This window comes from Myxocyprinus asiaticus, chromosome 28, assembly GCF_019703515.2.
Source record: "Myxocyprinus asiaticus isolate MX2 ecotype Aquarium Trade chromosome 28, UBuf_Myxa_2, whole genome shotgun sequence".
Lineage (NCBI taxonomy): Eukaryota > Metazoa > Chordata > Actinopteri > Cypriniformes > Catostomidae > Myxocyprinus > Myxocyprinus asiaticus.
Window position 1 is genome coordinate 24,028,422 of NC_059371.1, and position 21,611 is coordinate 24,050,032.

Consider the following 21,611-nt stretch of genomic DNA (forward strand, 5'->3'; position numbering starts at 1 on the left):
CAGAGTGTTCTGGGAACCAAAAATTGTTAGCTGGGTCACTGTACAGTGGACCGTCTGTTGAGATCAGACATGTTCTGGTGCTGGTTCACAAGTCACCAAACCCCTTGACAATGTGCCTTTTGTGATAGCTCGGTTCATATGCATGACTGGGGGGATTAAGCAGTTGACATGGCAAGAGTTCAATCATTTTCTTCACTGTGAACAAGAAAGCCATGCAAGACCCCTGCAAATGACGAGCCTCTCATAAAACCGCACTGCTCTGACAGGAGTTTGACTGCAGTGTCTGTGTGATGCCTGTTGGATTATTACCTCTCAATACTTCTGTAATTACCATAACTATATGTGCTAAAAGAAAGCTGTTTATTAGGGCCTGCGAATATAATTGTGTGAGTCACAGACTGTTGCACCCTTCTGAAGGGTGGAGAAGCGCCGCGCGTTCATGCAGTGATTGGTAAAAAGCCAGCGCTTTGCCGGGCCAATACAAATCTGTTCATCATAAGTGTATACTCAGGAAGTGGTGACGAGCCTGCGTCATACTTTCAACTTATTTTCCTTCTTACTATCCCAATGTAATCTCAGCCTCGTAAATATTAAATTATCCGTTGACCAGAAGGCGGAAAATGAAATGGGAGTGCTACTGCAACGCGGAATTTTCTGATTATTCTCACACCGGCACGCGGATAATTTGACTGGGACCGGACCACCAGGGATTATTCTCAAGGGACTGGAGCCGAAAGAATCAAGTAGAGGAGTTTTATGAACATTTTTCGTTTGCCAATATTTAATTTTAAACATTTTCCACTGGAGTATTATCTACACGCTGTCCATTCTCCATCAGGGAGGAATTTGTTTCTGGGTTTTATGCAGCGCGCGGTATGTGTGCTCGTGTCACCTCGAGACAATCCTTCACTCACGAGTCAAGATGATGAAGCAGCAGGTGCTCGCGCTCAGCGCGGTTATATTTCTCGGTCTACCTCAACCAGCCACTTTACAAACACAAGAAGGTATAAACGTGTTTTAATTCGTTTTTTATGGTAAAGTATGTGATTTATATCTATTGTTGCTTAATGGCGTAAAAGATACACAGTTGTGCGACTGGTGTGAATTACTGAGGAAAAATGTCATTACCTCGTGTAACAATCCCTGCTAATCATGTGAATTTAAAAATTAACTGTTAATTTGATTTCCTCCTCATGGGTTTCTGCCCCTCATCAGTCCCCTTCAAGTCGCTGTTTTCTTTTTCACCTGTTGGTTTCTCTGCTTCTAAACTTTAATAGATGTGGCACCTATCCCGATCTGGGTATAGTTAGACATGTTTTTGTTTTCCAGCATCAAGATTTTAGGTTAAAATGTTTATCTATAAAGGAAATCATATTTCAGGTGCTATGAATGGTCACACACTTCTAAGGTTTTCACCATTTTGCAGTTCACTTAGTCCTGTGCTGTGAGCGGATTAATTTGTAAAAGTATAAATAGTCCATGTAGAACCTCAATTAATATGTGGTTATTTGAGATGGCACTGCTGGCACTGCTTGACATGTCCACTACCTTGGCTTTCTAGACATAACCATCAAATGGCACTGACCACAACTGACACTACACTGAAACCCCAAATATGTTGAGTTAACTCAACTGATTGAGTAAACTCATTCCCTTCGTTAACTGAGTAATGAGGTCTTCCAATATTTGTGTATTTAAGTTCACTTAAAGGTGCACTATGTGTTTGATAAATAAAAAAGTTTTACACATAAAGACATGAATAGCTTTTTTTAAAATATATTGAAAATGATGTACACTCACATGAGATGAAGACTCCAGTCATATCAGAAACCCAATAAAAGCTGTTTAATTTTACATTGAGCAGGTCGCCCCCTCATGGGCACTGCCATGTTGACAGTACATGACAACCTGTGTCATGCAATGGACGAGTTACTACCACTTACAATGACAATAATAATAACTTATTTACTTTATATAGCGCTTTCAGCCAATGCTCAAACATAAAACTACATGTAATCAAAACAAGCACACCAAACAATAAAACAACAAACACAATATGCTTACTACAAACAACAACTGAGCCCACGTCAACTGTATATAGTCCAGAGTGATGGTATCAGCTAGAGAGTGATCCACCAGACAGTCTGAACAGAATGAGTGCAAGTGGAAAGAAAAAATGTTCAAACAAAGGTCCCAGCTGGAGTGATAAAATAAACTGTTACAACCTGCAGCTGACTGGGACGGATAAACGGTGTGACAGCAAGTGCAAGCAAAAGGCTGTTTTCAGCCGGCAGAGAGCTTGTGAGTCACGGCTGCCCAGTCACAGTCCAGCACGCAACAATGCGCAAAAAATCATTTTGAGTAAATCCAAGAATGTCCATAATAGTGATGTGTGTAGTATGAGACAGAAAAAGAAGAAAAGTAACAAAACAGAAGATAAACAAACTTATTCGGTGTGAAGCGGCAGCACTTGGTGCACAAACTTCAAGTATCCAGGACGATAGGTGTTAGTAGAGTCCAAAACCACAAGCACTACTGGGACTGATGGGACAAGTAAGAGCCATTCATCATTAAATAAACGTAACTTTCCACAAAATTACAAATATACCTGCACTTCAGTTGAACGTGCAAAGAGAACTGAAATTAACGGGGTCCAACTTGACCAAAGTGGACACAGATTACTCTAAAGTTGTCATCATACAAAACTACTGTATGTGCAACAAAACAACATAAATAATTCTACAAAAGAGCTTAAAACCTCTGTGAATTCTTAATGACAACTAAATGAATGGCCCCATAAGTTCCCTTTGACCAAGGGAACATAATTAATTAATTGAAGCGCAAGGAATTACGGGTATTCCCCACATGCCTGCATTTTTTACTCAATTGTTTGAGTTATTAAAACATAAAATCTTAAGTCTATAGATATTTCAGATAAATAAGTTCAAGGAACATAAATATTTGAGTTTTTAGCCCAAAACACTTGACATTTCAAATAATGCTTAGATATAACCACTTGATATTTCCAGTAATGACAACATTAGGGTTTACAGTGTAGATCAGAACTTCATTCTGCATTAGGATGCCATGTATTAAGTATCTGTATAGGAAAATCTCAGCAGACAACAAATGAGGCAAAATCACCTTTCTTTTATGCATAGTTGTTTCATTAAATTATCCTCAACTTCAATCTGTGCCTCTGTGTTGAGTCATGTTGAGTTGATGTATTGACACTCTTTAAATGATTAAACCACCCTCTCCTTAAAGAGCTTTAGGACACAGATAGCTATTTTTCCCCACAATAGCACTTTTTCCACAGAACATTCACTCTATGCACTGTGGAGGATGTGAAAGGCCATCCACAATCATTTTGACATCACTTATTTTGCCACCAGTCAAACTACATCACTAACTCTACATGAGCTGTTAAAGAGCAAGGTGGGAGATTCTATTGCCCTGTCATAAACCACTCTTTAATCACACACTTTACAGTCACGGGTCTACAGTTAAGCCTTTTTGAACATACAAGGGGTTTGATAGGAAGGAATGGACTTAAGTAGTAATGTTATAACAAGACGGAGAAGCTTTTCAGTGGTTGACATCACCGCTGACCTAATAAAAAGCTCTCCCGTTGGCGCGATATCAAACAGTAACAGTTGGAAGCCTGTACATATAGGCTAAGCCTCTAAATGTGAGTCAGGATGTGGAATGCAACACTTCATTATGCAGATCTCCTAGAAGAGTGAAAAGACAGTAACTGTGAACTTTCATCTATTGGCCTCTAGTTCGGAGCAGTCTGTACTTGCAGAACTTTACGTGTATAGGCGTGGATGTGTGTTTTGGAAGCTGTCTTTTTTGTTTCACTCCATATCTCACAGCGGCTCTTACTTCAGTTTGACACTAAAACTAGTTTCGTTTTTACCCCATGTGTCTACTCATACTGCTGAATGGAAGCCTATATCTTTTCTTTTCTCTCATGGATTCTTCCACTTCTCCTTTTCGTTATACCTGCCCAGTCCCCACCCTAACTCTGAGCTGTTAATGCTCTTGGAACTATAGTCACTGTGCACTGCTGGATTCGTTCTATTGTATGTACCTTATAAGACTCTGCTCCCTGTCTGTGGTGCTGTTGACTCAAGATTGCCTGTGTAAATGAACAGGACTCTGAATGGACTGAAATCCATAAATTATAAGTGTCCGGGCATCATGTATGTGTGTGTATGAATCTGCACATGCTATGTAGATAATAACTAATGCAACAGCAAATATGCACAAGTCATGTGGGTGTGTACACCTTTACATGTCTGCATAGCCTGTAGTATGAGGGTGTTTCTCAGATTTAATTTAGCAGTTCATATCACTGAAATACCATTCATTAATGTGGTAAGGCCCTTGGATACATATCACATTCAAACTCGACTGATAAAGGCACTGTAGCCAATACGTAAACTACAGATGCCTCAAAAAGTATGACATAAAAGACACTTTTGGACACTTAAAGGGACAGTTTAACCAAAAGTTATAATTCTCTCATCATTTACTCAAACTCATGCCGTCTTACACTCGTATTACTTTCTTCTTTGAAACACAAATGGATATATTTTGAAGGATGTATGATGTGTTTTGATTTATGAATCCATTCAACTCGAGTGGATTAATCCACGTCTTCTGAAGAAATATGATAGTTTGGGTGAGAAACAGACCAGAACACAGTGCAGGCTTCAAGACGGTGATGCTTTGTTGTTACAAGCAGTTGCAAGGTACTCAATCCTGGTATCATTATACAGTATGTCAATAAGACATTACATTTTCATTTTCTATTATTTATCATCAACTTTTTGGTGATTGTGGTACATTTTAAAAGAATCCCAACCCGCGACTTTATCACTGTAACTCACATCTGCATTTTCAAAATAGTCAAACTGGCAACACTGTTTGTATACAGCACTCTGTGTATGCGTCAAGTGCGTGGTAGTGTGTGAAAGAGCTACTCTCATAAACGAACAGGGGAGACTTTGGATGTCAAGATTTACTGTATATTGAATAAGGACCCAAATTTGGTCTTTGTCTCACACAAAACCGATCATATAGTTTCAGAAGACATGGATTAAACCACTGGAGTCGTATGAATAACTTACATGCTACCTTTATAACCTTTTAGGGCATGAAAGTTTTGGACAGACATTGAACAGACAAAAACATCATACATTAACAACGGACATGTTCCAGGATGGCCTGACAACCAGGAAGTGTCCAAATACAAATATATATATGTATTGTATTATTATTTCAAACCTAACAAACTTCTTTGTGTGAAATGTTTTACTCCAAAAGTGTGTGTGTGCTATATTTTTTATAAAGTAAATTCCACTTTATTGGATATATTGTATTGTTATCTAATGCGATGCCATTCATATGTTTTTAAGTGTGTCCATATAATTTTCGGGTCAGTCTTCAATTGGTGTAGTAAACAAGAGGCAGAAATGGTTTGCTATTCATTTAATTAAATAATATACTTTATTGCTATGTATTTAAAAATAGTTTATTATAGGGGCCTGGGTAGCTCAGGTAGCTGACTACCACACCTGGAGTCGCAAGTTCGAATCCAGGGCGTGCTGAGTGACTCCCGTCAAGCTTCCTAAGCAACCAGTTGGCCCGGTTGCTAGGGTTAACCTCCTCATGGCACCTATAAGGTGGTTCTTGTTCTCAGTGGGGCTCATGGTGAGTTGTGCTTGGATGCCACAGAGAATAGCATTAGCCTCCACATGCGCTAGGTCTCCGTGGTAACACACTCAACAAGCCACGTGATAAAATGCACATTTATTATGCCATATCCAGTAAAATGGAAGCTTAAGGACATTTTATTTTTAAATACTTTTAATGAAATACTGGTGACACAACTGCTTATGTCTGTGTTGTTTCTGATATATGAAGAAAATTCTGGGATTTTTCAAAAATAAGTACCCTGATAGCAAGTCAACATCAATGCGTCAATGTTGATGTCATTAATTAACGTTACAATCTAATGTTGGTTCTTCATTATTTTTGCGCCCAGAGTTAATGTTGAAACAACATTAAAATTTCAACCAAAAATCAACATTAAGTTATTGAATCAGTGTTCAAATCGGTTGTTGATTCTTCATCACTTTTGTTGAATCAACGTTAATTTTTTTTTAACATAAAATCAATGTGGTTGTATACACAGCAGTGATTGTATTTATGATGCAGTCGCATATAGAATGGACCAGTGTTGAGGGCAACTGGAAGAGAGCAGTCACTCATATATTTGTCCTTAACCCCCCCCCCCCCTCACACCCATCCTATTGTCTGATCTCAGCTCTGCGCACACACAGCTACACATTAACAGAGCAGCACATTTATAGCTAAGTGACAATACTGCGCTTTGTTCATTAATAATGCCTCTCTAGATCTCAAAGCCAGATACAGACTTAGGCCCCATACATGCAGCTGAATATTGCACTCTGCCAGTCCCCGGAATATACCATTCAACCCCTCTCAAAATGTATGATAATTGGTGAATGTGAATGCAAATTCTGTTTAATGTTCACAAGTCAGAACTTGCTGTGTTTGTTTTACAAGAACATTTTCAGATCCTGCTGTGCTGTGAATGAATATTCCAGGTTAAATACAACCTATTATTGTAATACATAAGCACTTCATTTTCCTGTAAAAGTAATCCCACCTCAAAAGGAAAGTTTTTAAAAGACAACTTTACAGCTCAAATAATGTTTTACTGAAGAATTTATGAAGAAATAAAAATTACGAGCTTCACATTTGTGTTTTTACGGAAACCCTCATTTTGCCTGCTAGGCTTCTATTGTGTGTCATTTTTACAAACTGAGGGACAAGATGAGGGAGCTAGTGCAAGAACTAAAGAGAGAAAGGAAAAGAGAGAGAGACTTGTGTGTGTCAGATGTCATGCCACTTCAGCATAAAGTTCAATGGACTATAATGCTGACATGCACCTCAGGCATGTAACCCTGGATTCCATCTCGGTGTCCCACTATTTTGCTCTTCTCTTTTGAAGTCTGGTTGGGGACTTTCGGTTTGAGTGGAAGCCTTATGTGGAAGTAGCCTCTTCAAAAGGACTATATTTGTGTACAGAGGCCTGTGACTGTTCTTTTGCATTTTAAAAGAGAAAAAAAAAATCATATTTTTTTTCCCTTATATATTGTGCCTATAAACAAATAGAAACTCAATTGTGAATCTCTTTTTGAATTTCTTAATATTCCAGGTTATTTACAACTTTATGTCAATGGGTTCAACTTAATGTCAATGGGTTCAACTTAATGTCAATGGGTTCAACTTAATGTCAGATTTATTTATTTATTTATTTTGACTAATTCTCTCAATACACTTACACGTACAATGGAAGCCATGCAGACCATTATTACACTGTTTTGAATGTATTAACATAACACTTCATTAGCTGTAAAGTATAACCTTAACGCTTCCACTGTAAGAATATCACTGTGAATGCCTTTTCCATGATTTTGAACAAACTGAGGTTTAAATAAATAATATTGTCTGTAATAATCTACAGCATGTCTCAAATTTTGTTCATAGACATTATTACTGTAATTACTAAGAATATTCCAGAATATCATAAATAGGCAGTTTAAATGGTCCACAAACTAATTTCTTGGCAAGATAAGATATCTGTAATCATGTTTCTGTCCCCGCTAGTTTGCACTGGCACTAAGAATGCACTGAGCTCCACAGGCACTCCTGCACAACACTACAATAACCTGAAGGAGCGCTACACCGGATGTGAGATTGTCATGGGCAACCTTGAGATCACACAGATGGAGATGAACCTGGATTTCTCCTTTCTTGGAGTAAGACAATGATTATGTGATACATTTTTACAAACTGATCACGGATCATTATTACATAGTTCCATTATTAGCATAGTTCCATTATTAGCATAGTTCCATTATTAGGATAGCTCACCTGAAAATTAAATATCCAATTAATTTGTTGTTCCAAAACCAAATTACAACTACAAATGTTGTAACTGATTACAACTACAAATGTTTATTGCCTGGCTAAAAGATGGAATGAAAGTAAATGGTCACTAAGGTTGTCATTCTACCTAACTGCTCTTTTTGTGTGCCACGGAAGAAAGAAAGACATAATTTCCCTTTTTGGGTGAACTATGCCTTTAAATACAACCACAGCTATGCTGGACCATTACTGCAACATGATTGTCCTTTGCTTCTTCTCTTTCAGAGCATCAGAGAGGTGACAGGCTACATCCTCATTGCTATGAACCAGTTCGACAGGCTGCCTCTGGACCAGCTCAGAGTGATTCGTGGAAGCAGTCTTTATGAGAAGGAATGGGCCCTTTCAGTCTTCCATAACTTCGAAGGCCAATATGGCTTGGAGGATCTGGGCCTCACCAATCTCACAGGTGAGACAAGATTGTAAAAAAATATATACTAAAAGAGTGAAAAAGCTAAACAAAATGACAGATTTTGCATCACTACACAAACGGAAAGTACCGCAATAAGACAAATGCGCCCTGTTACAGAAAAAGGAATGCATTAAGGAAATACCTGTATTTTAACTGTCTCTTAAAGTGTTGAATCAAATTCATACAACAGATTGATTCAAAGCAGAATCACTATCAGACAGTGAATTTGACACTAGTGCTCACAGAAATGTGTGGGAGTGTTTAGGAATCTGGCACATTTGCATAGTGGAGCACTGACGCACCCATGTCACTCATTAGAGCACTGTTCTATACAGACAGACACTGAAAAGAATTTTAGCCTGGCAGAAGAGTGTCTGTGTGTTTTGTAGATCTCATTATTCAAATTGCATATTTTATACCGTTTAGCTTGTTCAGACTCATCTGGGACATTGGCAGAAGTGCACTGAAAGGACACATGAATCTTTGGTTTGAGCTGATCATTGTCTTACTATTTTAAGCACTATGTACGCCAACCCTCCCAGACATTTCCGAGAATCACGTGTAACCCCTCTTTGCTTCTCCCTTGACAGTAATTGAAACTTAAAGTAAATCGCCATGCTCAATACAGTCAAACCAAGTTTTATATTTGTTTAAAGTTTTTACAAATGTTTTTTTACAGTGGCACACATTGCACAACGTTTTACCTTTGGCTTAAATATTAGACAATCCTAGACAAAGCATCTGAGTACAGGTGTTTGCTTTCCTTCCTACTCTATGTGTCCTGTACAGTGCCCCTACACACATAGAACATTTTTTGTTGTTGTCGTTGATTCTGTAGAGATCTTGGAAGGGGGGGTACAGATCGTCCAGAACAGGAACCTAAGTTATGCTCCCTGGATCAACTGGCTGGACATTGTCAGAGACAGTAGTGCTCGCATTGAGATCCAGAACAATGGAGACAGAGGTTTGTGCATTTAGGCCTTGTGCGTTAGATTGTCTAAGTGTGAGTCTTTAATTCATCCAAAAAATGTAAATTCTGTTATTATTAACTCATCCTCATGTCATTTTAAACCTGTATGCTGTTTCCATGGAACTCAAAAAAGGATTTTTAAAAGTTCTTCACATTTATTTCAACAGTTCAAAGCTTCTCATTTGGTTACATGATACTCGAGAACCACTGATGTTTGATGTTGATGACATCCAGCCTTCAGCATAAGTGCCATATTTGATTTTAAAGTAACTGGGGTGGTGAAGATTATTACCCTGTGGTCACTATCATTGGCAAACTATCATTGTATGGAAAAGATGTTTGTGAAGATTTGTTAAAATTTATTTTTCCACAGAAAATGAACAGCAAACAGGTTTGGAATTGTATGAAGGTCAATAATTCCATCAATAAGTAAATAAATAATGATAGAATTTTCTTTTTTGGGTTAACTATTTCATTACAAAAGTGTAGAACATGTATGTGCTATTAAATTGTCTTTTAATATTAATGACATTCTTCTATTAATTCACCTTCATTTATGCAGTAACTTGTTCAGCTATTCAAATATTTGATCTCTCTGTTTTTTTCACAGGTTTCTGTTACGCTGCATGTGAAGGGTTCTGCTGGGGTCCAAGCAAAGATCAGTGCCAGAAATGTGAGAAACTGAGATTTATTTCAATGCAGTTATGCATCATAAACACTATATTAATGCTTTTTACAGACTTTATTATTTCTGAACCTATAATCATACACAGCAATCCATGCAACTTATAAACACTAAGCAGCCCAAACACCAATACTGAAGTTTTTTCTGTCTTGAATGTGTGTTTCTCAGTGACAAAAACAGTGTGTGCGCCCCAGTGCCATGGCCACTGTTTTGGGACCAATCCCAATGAGTGCTGCCACACGGAGTGTGCTGGAGGCTGCATTGGACCAAGGGACACTGACTGCTTTGTGAGTGCTACCACTATTAACATCATGCCTCTCACTACTCTAGAACTACCACATATGTTCAGAGGCAAACACAATGAATACAAAATAAACCATTATAACAAACTTTTCTAAAACTCTCTCCTTTGACACAGGCCTGTCGGCATGTCAATCACTCAGGTGCCTGTGTCCCTCACTGCCCTTGGCCTCTTGTGTATAACCAACAGACCTATCAGCTGGAGCCCAACTCTGAAGCCAAGTATCAGTTTGGTTCAATCTGTGTAACCAAATGTCCTGGTGAGTTACAAGCAGCTGCGGCCAGATTACTGACAGTCTGCTAAAAGAGATCAGATTTCAATAAAGCACGTGCCAGAAAATAATGGCTTATGCTTTGTTGTAACAGTCAGACGTTATTAAACTTTATTACATGGCTCTCTGGAATGCTCGGTTCTGATTGGTCATTGGCGCCATCTAGTGGCCTGATATTTCTCAGTAACAACTGCACACTCACGGATCAGATAGCTCATCCAGGTATCAGAGCCATCTTTCTACTTCTGGGATCAATGTGCGATCTCTACCAGTAAGCTAAGGAAATAATTTCAACTCAAATCAAAGTTTCATGTGCATTTATTTATTTATTTGGCAAGTAGTATTGTAAAAAGATGTATAATGAGTAGTCAGACGATCATTAATTATAAAATAAACACCAAAAGAACTCTGACACAAACCAGAGGTGGATTTCATCTGTTCAGCGATTTATGTCTTCTCATATAATTACATAATTTCAACACAAATCAATCTTTCATGTCCATTTATTTGTTTATTTGACAAGTGGTCTTGTAATAGGCAGAATAATCAGGAGTCAGACGGTCATTTTCTCAAAATAAACACCAAAAGAACTCTGACGCGAACCGGAGGTGGATTTCAGCTGTTCAGCAATTTATTTCTTCTCACATAATTACACAATTTCAACGCAAATCAATATTTTATGTCCATGTATTTATTTATTTGGTTAGAAGCCGTGTAATATTATGCGGGATAATGTACAGTCAGCCGGTTGTTATTGCAAAATAAACCCCTACAGGTTGATATAAGACATCCTGTCGGGGATTCTGTCAGTCATGATTACCCTGTCAGGGATTATTTCGGGATATCAACTGGCTGACTGTACATTATCCCTTTCATATTGCATAGCAAATAAAATACATGGCAAAACAATTCACATACATATGATATTTGTAAGTAAATTCATTTTATTTCAGATGGGCAAATAAAGTGGCTGAAGTAGCTTTGCAGCACTTCAAAAACAGAAACAGGGAGTCAATCAGCCACAACGGACGCTTCCAGTATTGACAGCTTTATTGATTATACTGGGAGCAATTTACTTTAGTGTTGATGGGCTGTTACACAAGTAGACGGTTTAATCCCTGGTGGGACTGACGCATAAGCTAGTAAATTATTGTAATTGAACTGTGAATTAACTCTGAGAGAGTTCAATGAGAGCTTTGGATGAAATGCCTCATTGAGAGTGCATCAGCACTGCTGTGACGTATCCATGAAAGACCACAAAGAGCACTGTAAACATGACACAAGTTTAAGCAAATGCCAGATTTCAATGGTGCTACACCACAGTCCCCAGTGTTTTACTTTTAGATTACCTGTGTGGCTCCATAGGTAACACTCACCTCACCGAATGCATGTAAAAATTGGCTTTGGAGAGGAAAAAATAAACATTACAGGTGAGGCTAGTGACTTATTAGGAATTGTAAAATAATACATATTAATCATAATGTACAATTGATAGTCTGACGTTTGCTGTTATTTATCAGGCATAAGTGACATGAGCAAAACAAATCAGAGATTTATATATTTAAGAAGCCAAAAAAATTTAATTCCTTTTTATTGTTGTAACTCCAGAACTTCACATGATGTCATATGATGTTCCTGGTGTTAAGCAATTAAAACAAAAATGTGAGAAACAACATCAACGTGGATCTTTGTTTTTGTGAGAGAAAGATTTCAGCATGTAGAACAGATTCATTAGTGACCATTTCCTCTCTTTTCTCTCTCTAGCACACTTTGTTGTGGATGGCAGTGCATGTGTGAGCAGCTGCCCTCCTGGTAAAATGGAAAAAGAGAAAAATGGGAATAAACAGTGTGAGCCTTGCATTGGCCTCTGTCCCAAAGGTAAAGTGCCCATCTAATTATACTGTATACAAGCATTATGTGATTTATTTAATGGACTACAGCAGCTGAAAGTAATGCACTCAAAGGCCTTTCTATGTTTCTGTGTAAATCGTTCATTAATCCATTCGTATGTAAATTGTCCCAAATAAATTGGAAGGGACCATTTGTGTAAGAATTTTTTTTTTTTTTTTTTTTTTTACATACGATTTACACAGAAATTCATTCTGCTCATGATTCATGAATAAGGCTCAATGTGCTGAGTCATGACTTAAGAAAATGCATTCTTTCACACCAGAAAGGTCTGTTATATCCAAACATCTCTGTTGGCACTAATTGTTGTAGAACTTGGCACAGAGTGTTTCTGATTTACTTTCTTTCTCTCTGTAGTATGTGAGGGCACTGGTGCCAATCACAGACAGACTGTGGACTCCAGTAACATAGAGAGCTTTATCAACTGTACCAAGATACAAGGAAGTCTACATTTTATGATCTTAGGTATCAAAGGGTAAGACACACATAAATACCTATAGGGGTTATAAACACATACTATATAATGTCACAAAAATTGCCAAGAAATGTCTGTTTCACATTTCACCCAAAAATCAACAGAAAGGAAATTATATTTTACATAAAGAACATTGTATATTTTTAGATTTATTTATTTGTTTTTACATTGTGACATTATTTTCATGACAATTAAACACATTCCCCCTACAACGACCACCCCAATTCTCAGTATGTAGCTTACTGTAATGCAGAGAAATACCATCATTATTGCCGTAGCAATTTATAAAAAGGTTCCATTCGTTAACATTAGCAAATGCCTAAGGTATCATGAACAAACAATGTGTTAATATATTTTTTTACAGTAGTTATTCATCTTTGTTAATAATGTTAGTTCATAGTGTATTAATTAATGTTAACAAATACAACTTTTGATTCTAAAAATGTGTTACTATTTGTTGAAATTAACATTAACCATGATTAATAAATGCTGTAAAAGTATTGTTCATTTTTAACATCATTGATGTTAACTAATGTTAACAAATACTTTTTTTAAAGTGTACCCATTATTGCTATAATTTGTCTTTGTAAAATTAATTCATAGGTTGTTCTTCTTTTTTTTTCAATTAATTTTTTTTTTATTGATTCATAGATATATAACAAAGAAAAACACAGCATATATACATTGAATCAACATTTAACATTTAACCCCCACTATTAACCCTCCCCCTACCCAATCACCAACCCCACCCTGACCCCCAATGAACACCATTGTGGTCACATATAAGAATAAACACACACAAAAAAGAAAGAAAAAGAAAAAGAAAAGAAAAAAGAAAATATCATAATCATACATAATTAAAACTAAACTTCTCTCTCCACAGCCCCTCCCCATGAGTCCCCCAAAAACACTAAATAATTGTCCCATTTCCTATCAAACAAATCCCACAACCCCAGCCTTCTACTTGACACCTCCTTGAAAGCTGCAACCCTCCGGAAATGGGGGAGATCCATCCGAATTCCATCTCTTTAAAATAACCTGCCTGCCAATCATAACACTGGTCAGAACCCAATTTTTTATGTGTTTATCCCCTATACTAATGACTGCCCCATCGCCCAAAATACAGAGTCTGGGGCAAAATGAAACCCAAGTGCCCAATACATCACATATAAAACTCTGAACCTTCAACCAAAATTCTTGGATCTTAACACACCACCAAAAAACATGGTTTGTGTCTCCATCTTCTGATTGGCATCGCCAGCAGGTGGGTGTGTCTTTCAGACCAACCCTATACAATCTAGAGGGTGTCCAATAGAATCTATGTAAAATCTCGAATTGCATAAGGTGCACCCTTGCATCTCTAGATGCAGACTTGATGAATTTTAGAACCCTAGCCCACACTCCCTCCTCCAAAACCAAGTTTAAATCTTTCTCCCATAATCTTTTGAGAGAAGTTAAAGCTCCATACCCCAGACTCTGAATTAGCAGGGAGCAATACACTGATGTCTAATGACCTTTTCCAAAAGCAGTAATGACATAGGTAGTTCTTTAATATTATTGTGTGTTTGTGTGCGTTAGTCTATGATAAGCTTTCTCAGACCCAAAGAACATTGTGCCGTAATCAGTCTGTCCTATATTCCAAACCTTTGCCCTTTAATTTCACCGAAGGCTTTAGTTTGACCTACACACGATTCACAGGATCACTTTTCTCATAAGACTACAGCTCAGGTTCTTTTACTGTCTTTCACAGCATTTCACATGTTATTTATTGAGAAATAAACAGAGAGCAGACTGGTCTTTACAGTTAAAGAGTCCATTACTGTGATTGTTTATGCTAATTCTTGCACTACTCCATTCTGCAGAGACGTCTATCATAACATACCACCTTTGGAGCCTGAAAAACTCAAGGTGTTTACCACTGTCAGAGAAATTACTGGTATGCTGCTTTATTAGCTTGCATTGATTATTCTCTGATTGCATTTTTGTTGCTACATTTTCTTACTTCAAGTGCCATGTCGTGAATCAACAGTGTGTGTGTGTGTGATTTTATAGGAATTTTGAATATTCAGTCTTGGCCCGATGAGCTCAGCGACCTATCTGTTTTCTCCAGTCTCACAACCATTCAGGGAAGATCTCTGCACAAGTAAGTCTAAGTGTGTGAGAGCATGTGTGTGTGTATAACACACATCTATCACTATTTTGTATATCAGATGCCACTGCCAGTCGCATCCCAATTGTTTTATTTAATCCCAGTTAATATATTTCTCTGTTAAGTGTTTTAATTGCTTTTTATTTCTGTAGTGATTAACAATCTGTGCATGTGTCTCACCATTTTTTGTTGTTGTTTTCCCTGTGTATTGTATGTTAAACCTACCCTACATGTAACCCTACATGTGCTTATGTATGTCCCTCAGCACCAAGAGGTATGTACTCCCTATAACCTGCAAAACAGTGCATGACTAACCGTCTGAAAACTGGGATCTTACATTGCCAACAATCTTTCAATCACATGTACAGACTTTGTCTTTTTTTTTTTTTTTTCTGCTGTGGGTGCCAAGAAATGACAAAATTCCTGATGAGTGAAATGTTTCTGTAAAGCAGTGGTTCCCAAAGTGTGAGGCAAGCCCCTCTTGGGAGGCAGGAGGGCACTGCAGGGGAGGTGTAGGGAGATGGTGGGATTGGTGGAGAATTCCATAAAAAAAAACTAGCTATGTAATAATAATAATAATAATAATAGTAATAATAATCATTATTATAATTAAGCGTAAACTTTTGAATCATGCTTTCAATCCAATTTTGTGTCAGTTGTGCAATTGATTGATATATTTCTGGACTGTTGAGTCTGTAGAGGACAGAGACTGTCAGTGAAGAGAGATGGCTGCCATGCCAGTTTGTTTTCTTGTACATTTTAAAGTATTAAATCCACTGTTAAATCCTCTGCTTTTGTGAGAACAGGGTATTTCCTGCACTGAAAAGCAAATTATATGATATTCAAATTCATCTTGCTTTTGCCGTTTTATAAGCACTAAATATGCTTCTCATGATGAGCGAGGGGTGCTTAAAGACTGGTTTCTCGTGAGTGTTGTGCGATCCATCGAGAATCACACGCTCTGCTCTATCCTACTGTATCTCTGGACCATGCAGGTGCAGGTGCAACCAGGCTTCCCTCTGTGTGTGAGCTCCAGTGACAGGATAGTGCAGAGCGGATAACATGGCTGTCTCATTTAACTGGGCTTCTCTCAATATCGTGGCGCAGACAACAAAACTTATGTGACCCATTTGAATTCTTCATGAGAATTTTCTATTTCAAAGTGCTATGGAGCAATTCAACCATTTCAAACGGCTAAAGCACTGACATTCTGAACAGCTCTGACAAGGGAAAGGGAAAACACCTGCTCTTCACCAGCATCAATTACAAGACTTTTCACATCAACACACCCTTACTAACATTTATCACAGTAAACTGTAACAGAATTTCTCATTACAACAGTGGAAGATGTATTAAAAAAGTGGTGTTAAATGTGTTTAGGCAATTATTTTTTAACAAATAAAAAGTTTATTTTTTAAGAAAGACCTAACTAACCACTGTAATGAAGAGCCATCCATGGTCTTTCTTGTGATTATCGCATTGCAAATACAACTGTTAAACATTGAAAGAACTATGGTAAACAAAAGGGCATGTACAATGTAGCATAAAGTCTGGACCTTTATAAATTATTAAACTCATGTGTACTATTTTAATACATTTCCTGTTCTGATGATGTTTGAGATTAGTATACAAACTGGCCTGGTTTGGTGTCAGATATTCCTATAATCAAAATGATTCCCAAATCATTAAGAGTCTGGTAAAAGGAAAACAATATCTGTTTTGGAGTAGGAAACAAACATTTCCTCTGTACAGTAGCAGTTCTAGCTTGTATGGCGCCCTGGGCGAAACCCGCTTCAACACGCCCCCAAAGTTGTTGACCCATGGGGTCTGTGTGGGTGCCTCGTGCCCCCCCCCCCCCACACACACACACACACAAAATGCCGCCATGGGCAACTGCTCATGTTGCCCATGACTAAATCCGCCACTGCCTCTGTAGAAGCACAGTTCCCAAATCAGTAAAGTGGTTTACTCATGAATATTATAACTATAATTTGACTTCCCACAGCACCTTGAAGTACAAAATCTTCAGAGGTTTCTAGATTCTCAGATGATCAAATAAATCATATTCATTACAAACATGAAATGCAACAACATATCTTAAATATTAATTGCAATTAAAAATAACAACTAAAAACTGCATCACGCATGTGATGATCGTGTACGTCAGCCACCACCGAAGACCATTTTTGACCCAGGAAAAACCCTGGAGAAGCGTTTTTAATGTGCAGCACATTTTTAACTATTTCAAAATTAGTTATTAGTCATTAGTTTTGATGTTTCGATTAGTAAAGGGGGGCTTGACTGAAAAAGTTTGGGAACCACTGCTGTAAAGGATATAAGGGTATGTATGAGCATATTTAAACTGATGTTTGATGAGGGTCATGAATGGTTCATCTGCTTTCATTTATTGTCTGGTGCTCTTTTGAGAATCAAGTGCTGGTAGTGTGTGGGGTGGTGATAGACAAGTCCTCATGGAAAATCACTATGGCTCTGTCACTTTAATTTCTTTTATTAATTCATTCTTCCTTTTAGAGTGATAGGTTACCCAAAAATAAAACTTATGTCATTTACTCACCACCATGTTGTTACAAATCTGTATCTGAATTTATTTATTTATTCCAATGAATACAAAATGTGATGTTAGTCAGAGTGTTAGACTAATTCACCATTCACTTTCATTGTATGGAAAAAAAGATGCAATGAAAGCGAATAGCGACTACAACTAACATTCTGCCTAACATCTCCTTTTACGTTTCATGGAAAAAGTATAATGATAGAATTTTCATTTTGGGAGAACTATCCCTTAAAGCAGTGCCACCCACTTTCTCATTCATTTCATTATTTCTCTCTCTCTCTCTCTCTCAATTAGGCCCTTCTCTTTGTTGGTGATGAAGATTCCCTTGCTTACATCACTGGGACTGAGTTCCTTGCGTGAGATCAGTGATGGCAGTGTATACATCAGTAACAACATAAACCTGTGTTATCACCACACCATCGAATGGAGCCACATCTTCACCGGTAGCCGCCGGCAGCGCAGACGAAACAACAACGACATCAAAGATAACAAACCCCAGAGCCAGTGTGGTGTGTTAAGTTTGGACATTCTGTTCCCCCTAACTGGAGATTGTGTACTATTTGTTTCACATGTGCATGTTGCTATTTTGTCATCCGTCATTAGGTTGTACACAAACAAACTTTTACTTTTGTTTCTGTGTGTGTGTGTAAACAGAGGCAGAGGGCCATATATGTGACCCATTGTGTTCAGATGCAGGATGCTGGGGGCCTGGTCCAGAACAGTGTTTATCATGCAGGAATCATAGTCGACACGGCACCTGTGTGTCCCACTGCAACCTCTTCTCCAGGTCAGACTGGGTGCGGTGCTTTAGTGCAGTGTTGTGGTGTAGCTTACTAAATGTAGTTGACACTACAAATTTAACTTTTTTTTTTTTTTTTGGTACCATAGTAGTTCAGCTATTTTCAAAATAGTATCGATTTTTCCAGTTACTTGCTACTTTTCTCTAACAAGTAGTGGTGTAGCATGACAAATGCTAAATTGTTGTTTTTAATATCACATTGTGATGTGCACTTATTCATTGCGTGGCATTTTAGGTCTTCTTTTTATATAGCGAAACATTTAGTTAAATGCTGCTGTCCATTACTATATTTTCGACACAGTTACTGTATATGAATTAGGGTTTATACATTTTTTTTTTTTTTTTTTTGCTGTTGTCGTATGCAGTGCACATTTTTCTGTATAAGTATAATGATCAAGAGCATAGATTTTTCTTCGACATTTGGGTTGGGGGGGGGTTGCAGCATGAAGCATTTACATGTTTCCATTTATCATGGTATAAATATTAGGGGGTGGGGGTTGTACTTGCTTGTTTTGATTATGGGGGGGGGGGGCTCTGATTAAACTATGAATAATCTGAATGTTAAATATTGAATGAATATTTAAATATTTAATAAGTTATATATGACTTAAATTGTTTCAAATGTAGTTACTGTAGTAAAAGAAGTTACTTATTGTTACTGGCTTGTAGTGTAACTAACTACTTCATCAAAAGAGGAGTTTGTTTGTAATTATGGGTAGCTGATAGCTTGGCAGGCTAGCTTCTCCAACAGTGCTTTAGTGTGTTTGTGTGTATATTTGTTGTAAGTTGCGTCAGTGGCTGAAGAAGTTTGTGTGTGTATGTGTTCACAGCGAGCTACGGGAATTTTCAGCACCAAACGGAGAGTGCCTTGCTTGTCACCCTGAGTGTCGACCTCAAAATGGGAGACAAACATGCCAAGGAGAAGTATGCAACACCTCTTACTTAGCCTTTTTTTTTTTCTTTTTTTTTACTGTTAGTTTCTCCTGGTCTCAACATAACTGAATGGAATATTCTTCTTCACAGATTTAATCTATAAACCGCTAAAACCATTTTAAGAATGTTGCTATTTAAGGAAGTAGCTATGTTGTAATTATCCTATATTGAAAGATCACGTTCAAGTCCCTGTGCTCAAATCATCTTTGTAGTCAACGAAATAATGTAGTCTGTGTGTCGTCTTTGAACTAGTGAGCATAGCTTAGTTTTCTCACACACGTCTCTCAAGGAATATTTTCCTGCTCAGATCTTCAGTCTAATGTGGCTTGTTTGTCTTAAACTTTGTAGTGTCCAAGTGTTTTTACCAGAGTCTGTCTGTCTACCCCTCACTTCTTCCTTACTGTGGATGATAGCACTAGAGCATTTTATAATAATGACGTGAACAAGAATATTGTTACAGTAAAAAATCAAACCCACACGCTCTGTGTGTAATGTCTGTGGTTGGTTACAATAACCTGCCAGACAGGCTTTGCAGGTTCTATGCTTCAGATCTATTCATAGCGCAAAAAACTCACTATTAACATTGACTTAATAAAGGGAATTCATATTAACTGTTTGTTTTAGTACAGGTGCTTAGTAACAGATGGAACTGGAATGTTTGTTTCATTTATATATAACTTATTACACAACAGTTAACTCTGGTTCTCTAATTTAACTGGACAATAGTGCTGATATTTAGTATAACATTCTTGTGATGATTCACTCCACTTGGATCACTCTGCTTGTCTATGATTATGACATTTCAGACAAGCTTTCAGTTTGTTCATTCCCCAGCAACACACAACGGTTGATCCCGCTTTGGCATTGTGTGGACCTATTTTCATTACTGAAGCAAAAATAGACATTTATTCATTCTTTCTTTCTGCATCAGGGTGCTGATCAGTGTGTGGCTTGTTTAAACTTGATGGATGGTCCCCACTGTGTTTCCACCTGTCCTAATGGAGTTAATGGAGAAAAGGGTCAGACAATATTTAAATACCCTAATGCAGTAGGTCACTGTGAGCCCTGTCACCACAACTGCTCGAGAGGGTAAGCCAAAGCGAACTCTGACGTGATCACCAATGAGGGGTCATTGGGGTCATAATGCGTTAAAAAACTGGAAAGTCTTTGTTGTGTACTGGGATGTCAATGCACTGATTTGAGAGTGCTTTTTGTCTTCTGGCCAGATGCACAGGCCCAGCACTCAATGACTGTGTAGATACAGACAGACTTGTGAACAGGTTAGTAACTCCCTCTTTTGGTTGCAATGAGCAACTGCAAGCATTTCCATTTTAAGATACACCTTTATCAAATGTGTTGTCCCTTACCAAGAACCTTCCTCTCAGCTCTCATATTGCAGGCATAGCAGTTGCTGTATTTGCTGGTATCATTGTGCTCCTAGCTGTGTTTGTGCTTGGTGTGCTGTATCACAGAGGCCTGGCAATCCGCCACAAAAGAGCACTAAGGAGGTACCTGGAGAGTGGTGAGGTAAGCCCCTATATCTAAATAATACGATTCCAAGTATTTTGGAAAAACTTAACTGATCTTTAGAATAGATGCAGAAAGTAGAGCAGAGGCTAAATAGTCTCAATATAATGCAAATCCGTATTGTATTTGAAAATCTAAAGCATGGAGTTTAAGTTTTTACTTCCTGGTTATCAGCATTATTTGAAGTACTTTTCCTCCTGTTTTCACACAGAGCATGGAGCCGCTGGATCCAGGAGAGAAAGGGACAAAAGTTCACGCTCGCATTCTAAAAGCACAAGATCTGCGAAAGGGCAAGCTTCTGGGCTACGGAGTCTTTGGCACTGTGAATAAGGTTGGAACAAACCACAAATTTAAAGGCATAGTTCACCCCAAAATTTTAATTCTGTCATTGTTTATGCACCCAAATGTTGTTCCAAACCCTTATGGCTCTCTTTCTTCCGTGGAACACAAAAGGAGATGTTAGGTAGTAAGACAGCCTCAGTCACTGTTCACATTCATTGTTTGGGAAAAGAAGCAATGAAAGCAAAAGGTGACTTTGTCTAACGTTTTGTGTTCCATGGTAGCAAGGGTTTGGATTGGAA

At 37.9% G+C, this 21,611-nt stretch overlaps 1 protein-coding gene across 1 annotated transcript in view; it reads left to right on the top strand.

The window, feature by feature from the left end:
* Positions 1-520: 520 nt before the first annotated feature.
* LOC127419456 (receptor tyrosine-protein kinase erbB-3-like) overlaps positions 521-21,611 on the top strand; it is a 28,979-nt gene continuing 7,888 nt past the window's right edge. Inside the window, exons 1-18 of the mRNA XM_051660843.1 lie at positions 521-1,004; positions 7,708-7,859; positions 8,254-8,434; positions 9,276-9,401; positions 10,018-10,080; positions 10,261-10,379; positions 10,511-10,652; positions 12,429-12,542; positions 12,930-13,047; positions 14,910-14,983; positions 15,100-15,190; positions 18,066-18,280; positions 18,426-18,558; positions 19,401-19,494; positions 20,435-20,592; positions 20,730-20,783; positions 20,889-21,030; positions 21,242-21,361. Coding sequence (XP_051516803.1) covers positions 923-1,004; positions 7,708-7,859; positions 8,254-8,434; positions 9,276-9,401; positions 10,018-10,080; positions 10,261-10,379; positions 10,511-10,652; positions 12,429-12,542; positions 12,930-13,047; positions 14,910-14,983; positions 15,100-15,190; positions 18,066-18,280; positions 18,426-18,558; positions 19,401-19,494; positions 20,435-20,592; positions 20,730-20,783; positions 20,889-21,030; positions 21,242-21,361 — 2,178 coding nt within the window. The 5' untranslated portion in view covers positions 521-922. The remainder of the gene's footprint in view (positions 1,005-7,707; positions 7,860-8,253; positions 8,435-9,275; positions 9,402-10,017; positions 10,081-10,260; positions 10,380-10,510; positions 10,653-12,428; positions 12,543-12,929; positions 13,048-14,909; positions 14,984-15,099; positions 15,191-18,065; positions 18,281-18,425; positions 18,559-19,400; positions 19,495-20,434; positions 20,593-20,729; positions 20,784-20,888; positions 21,031-21,241; positions 21,362-21,611) is intronic.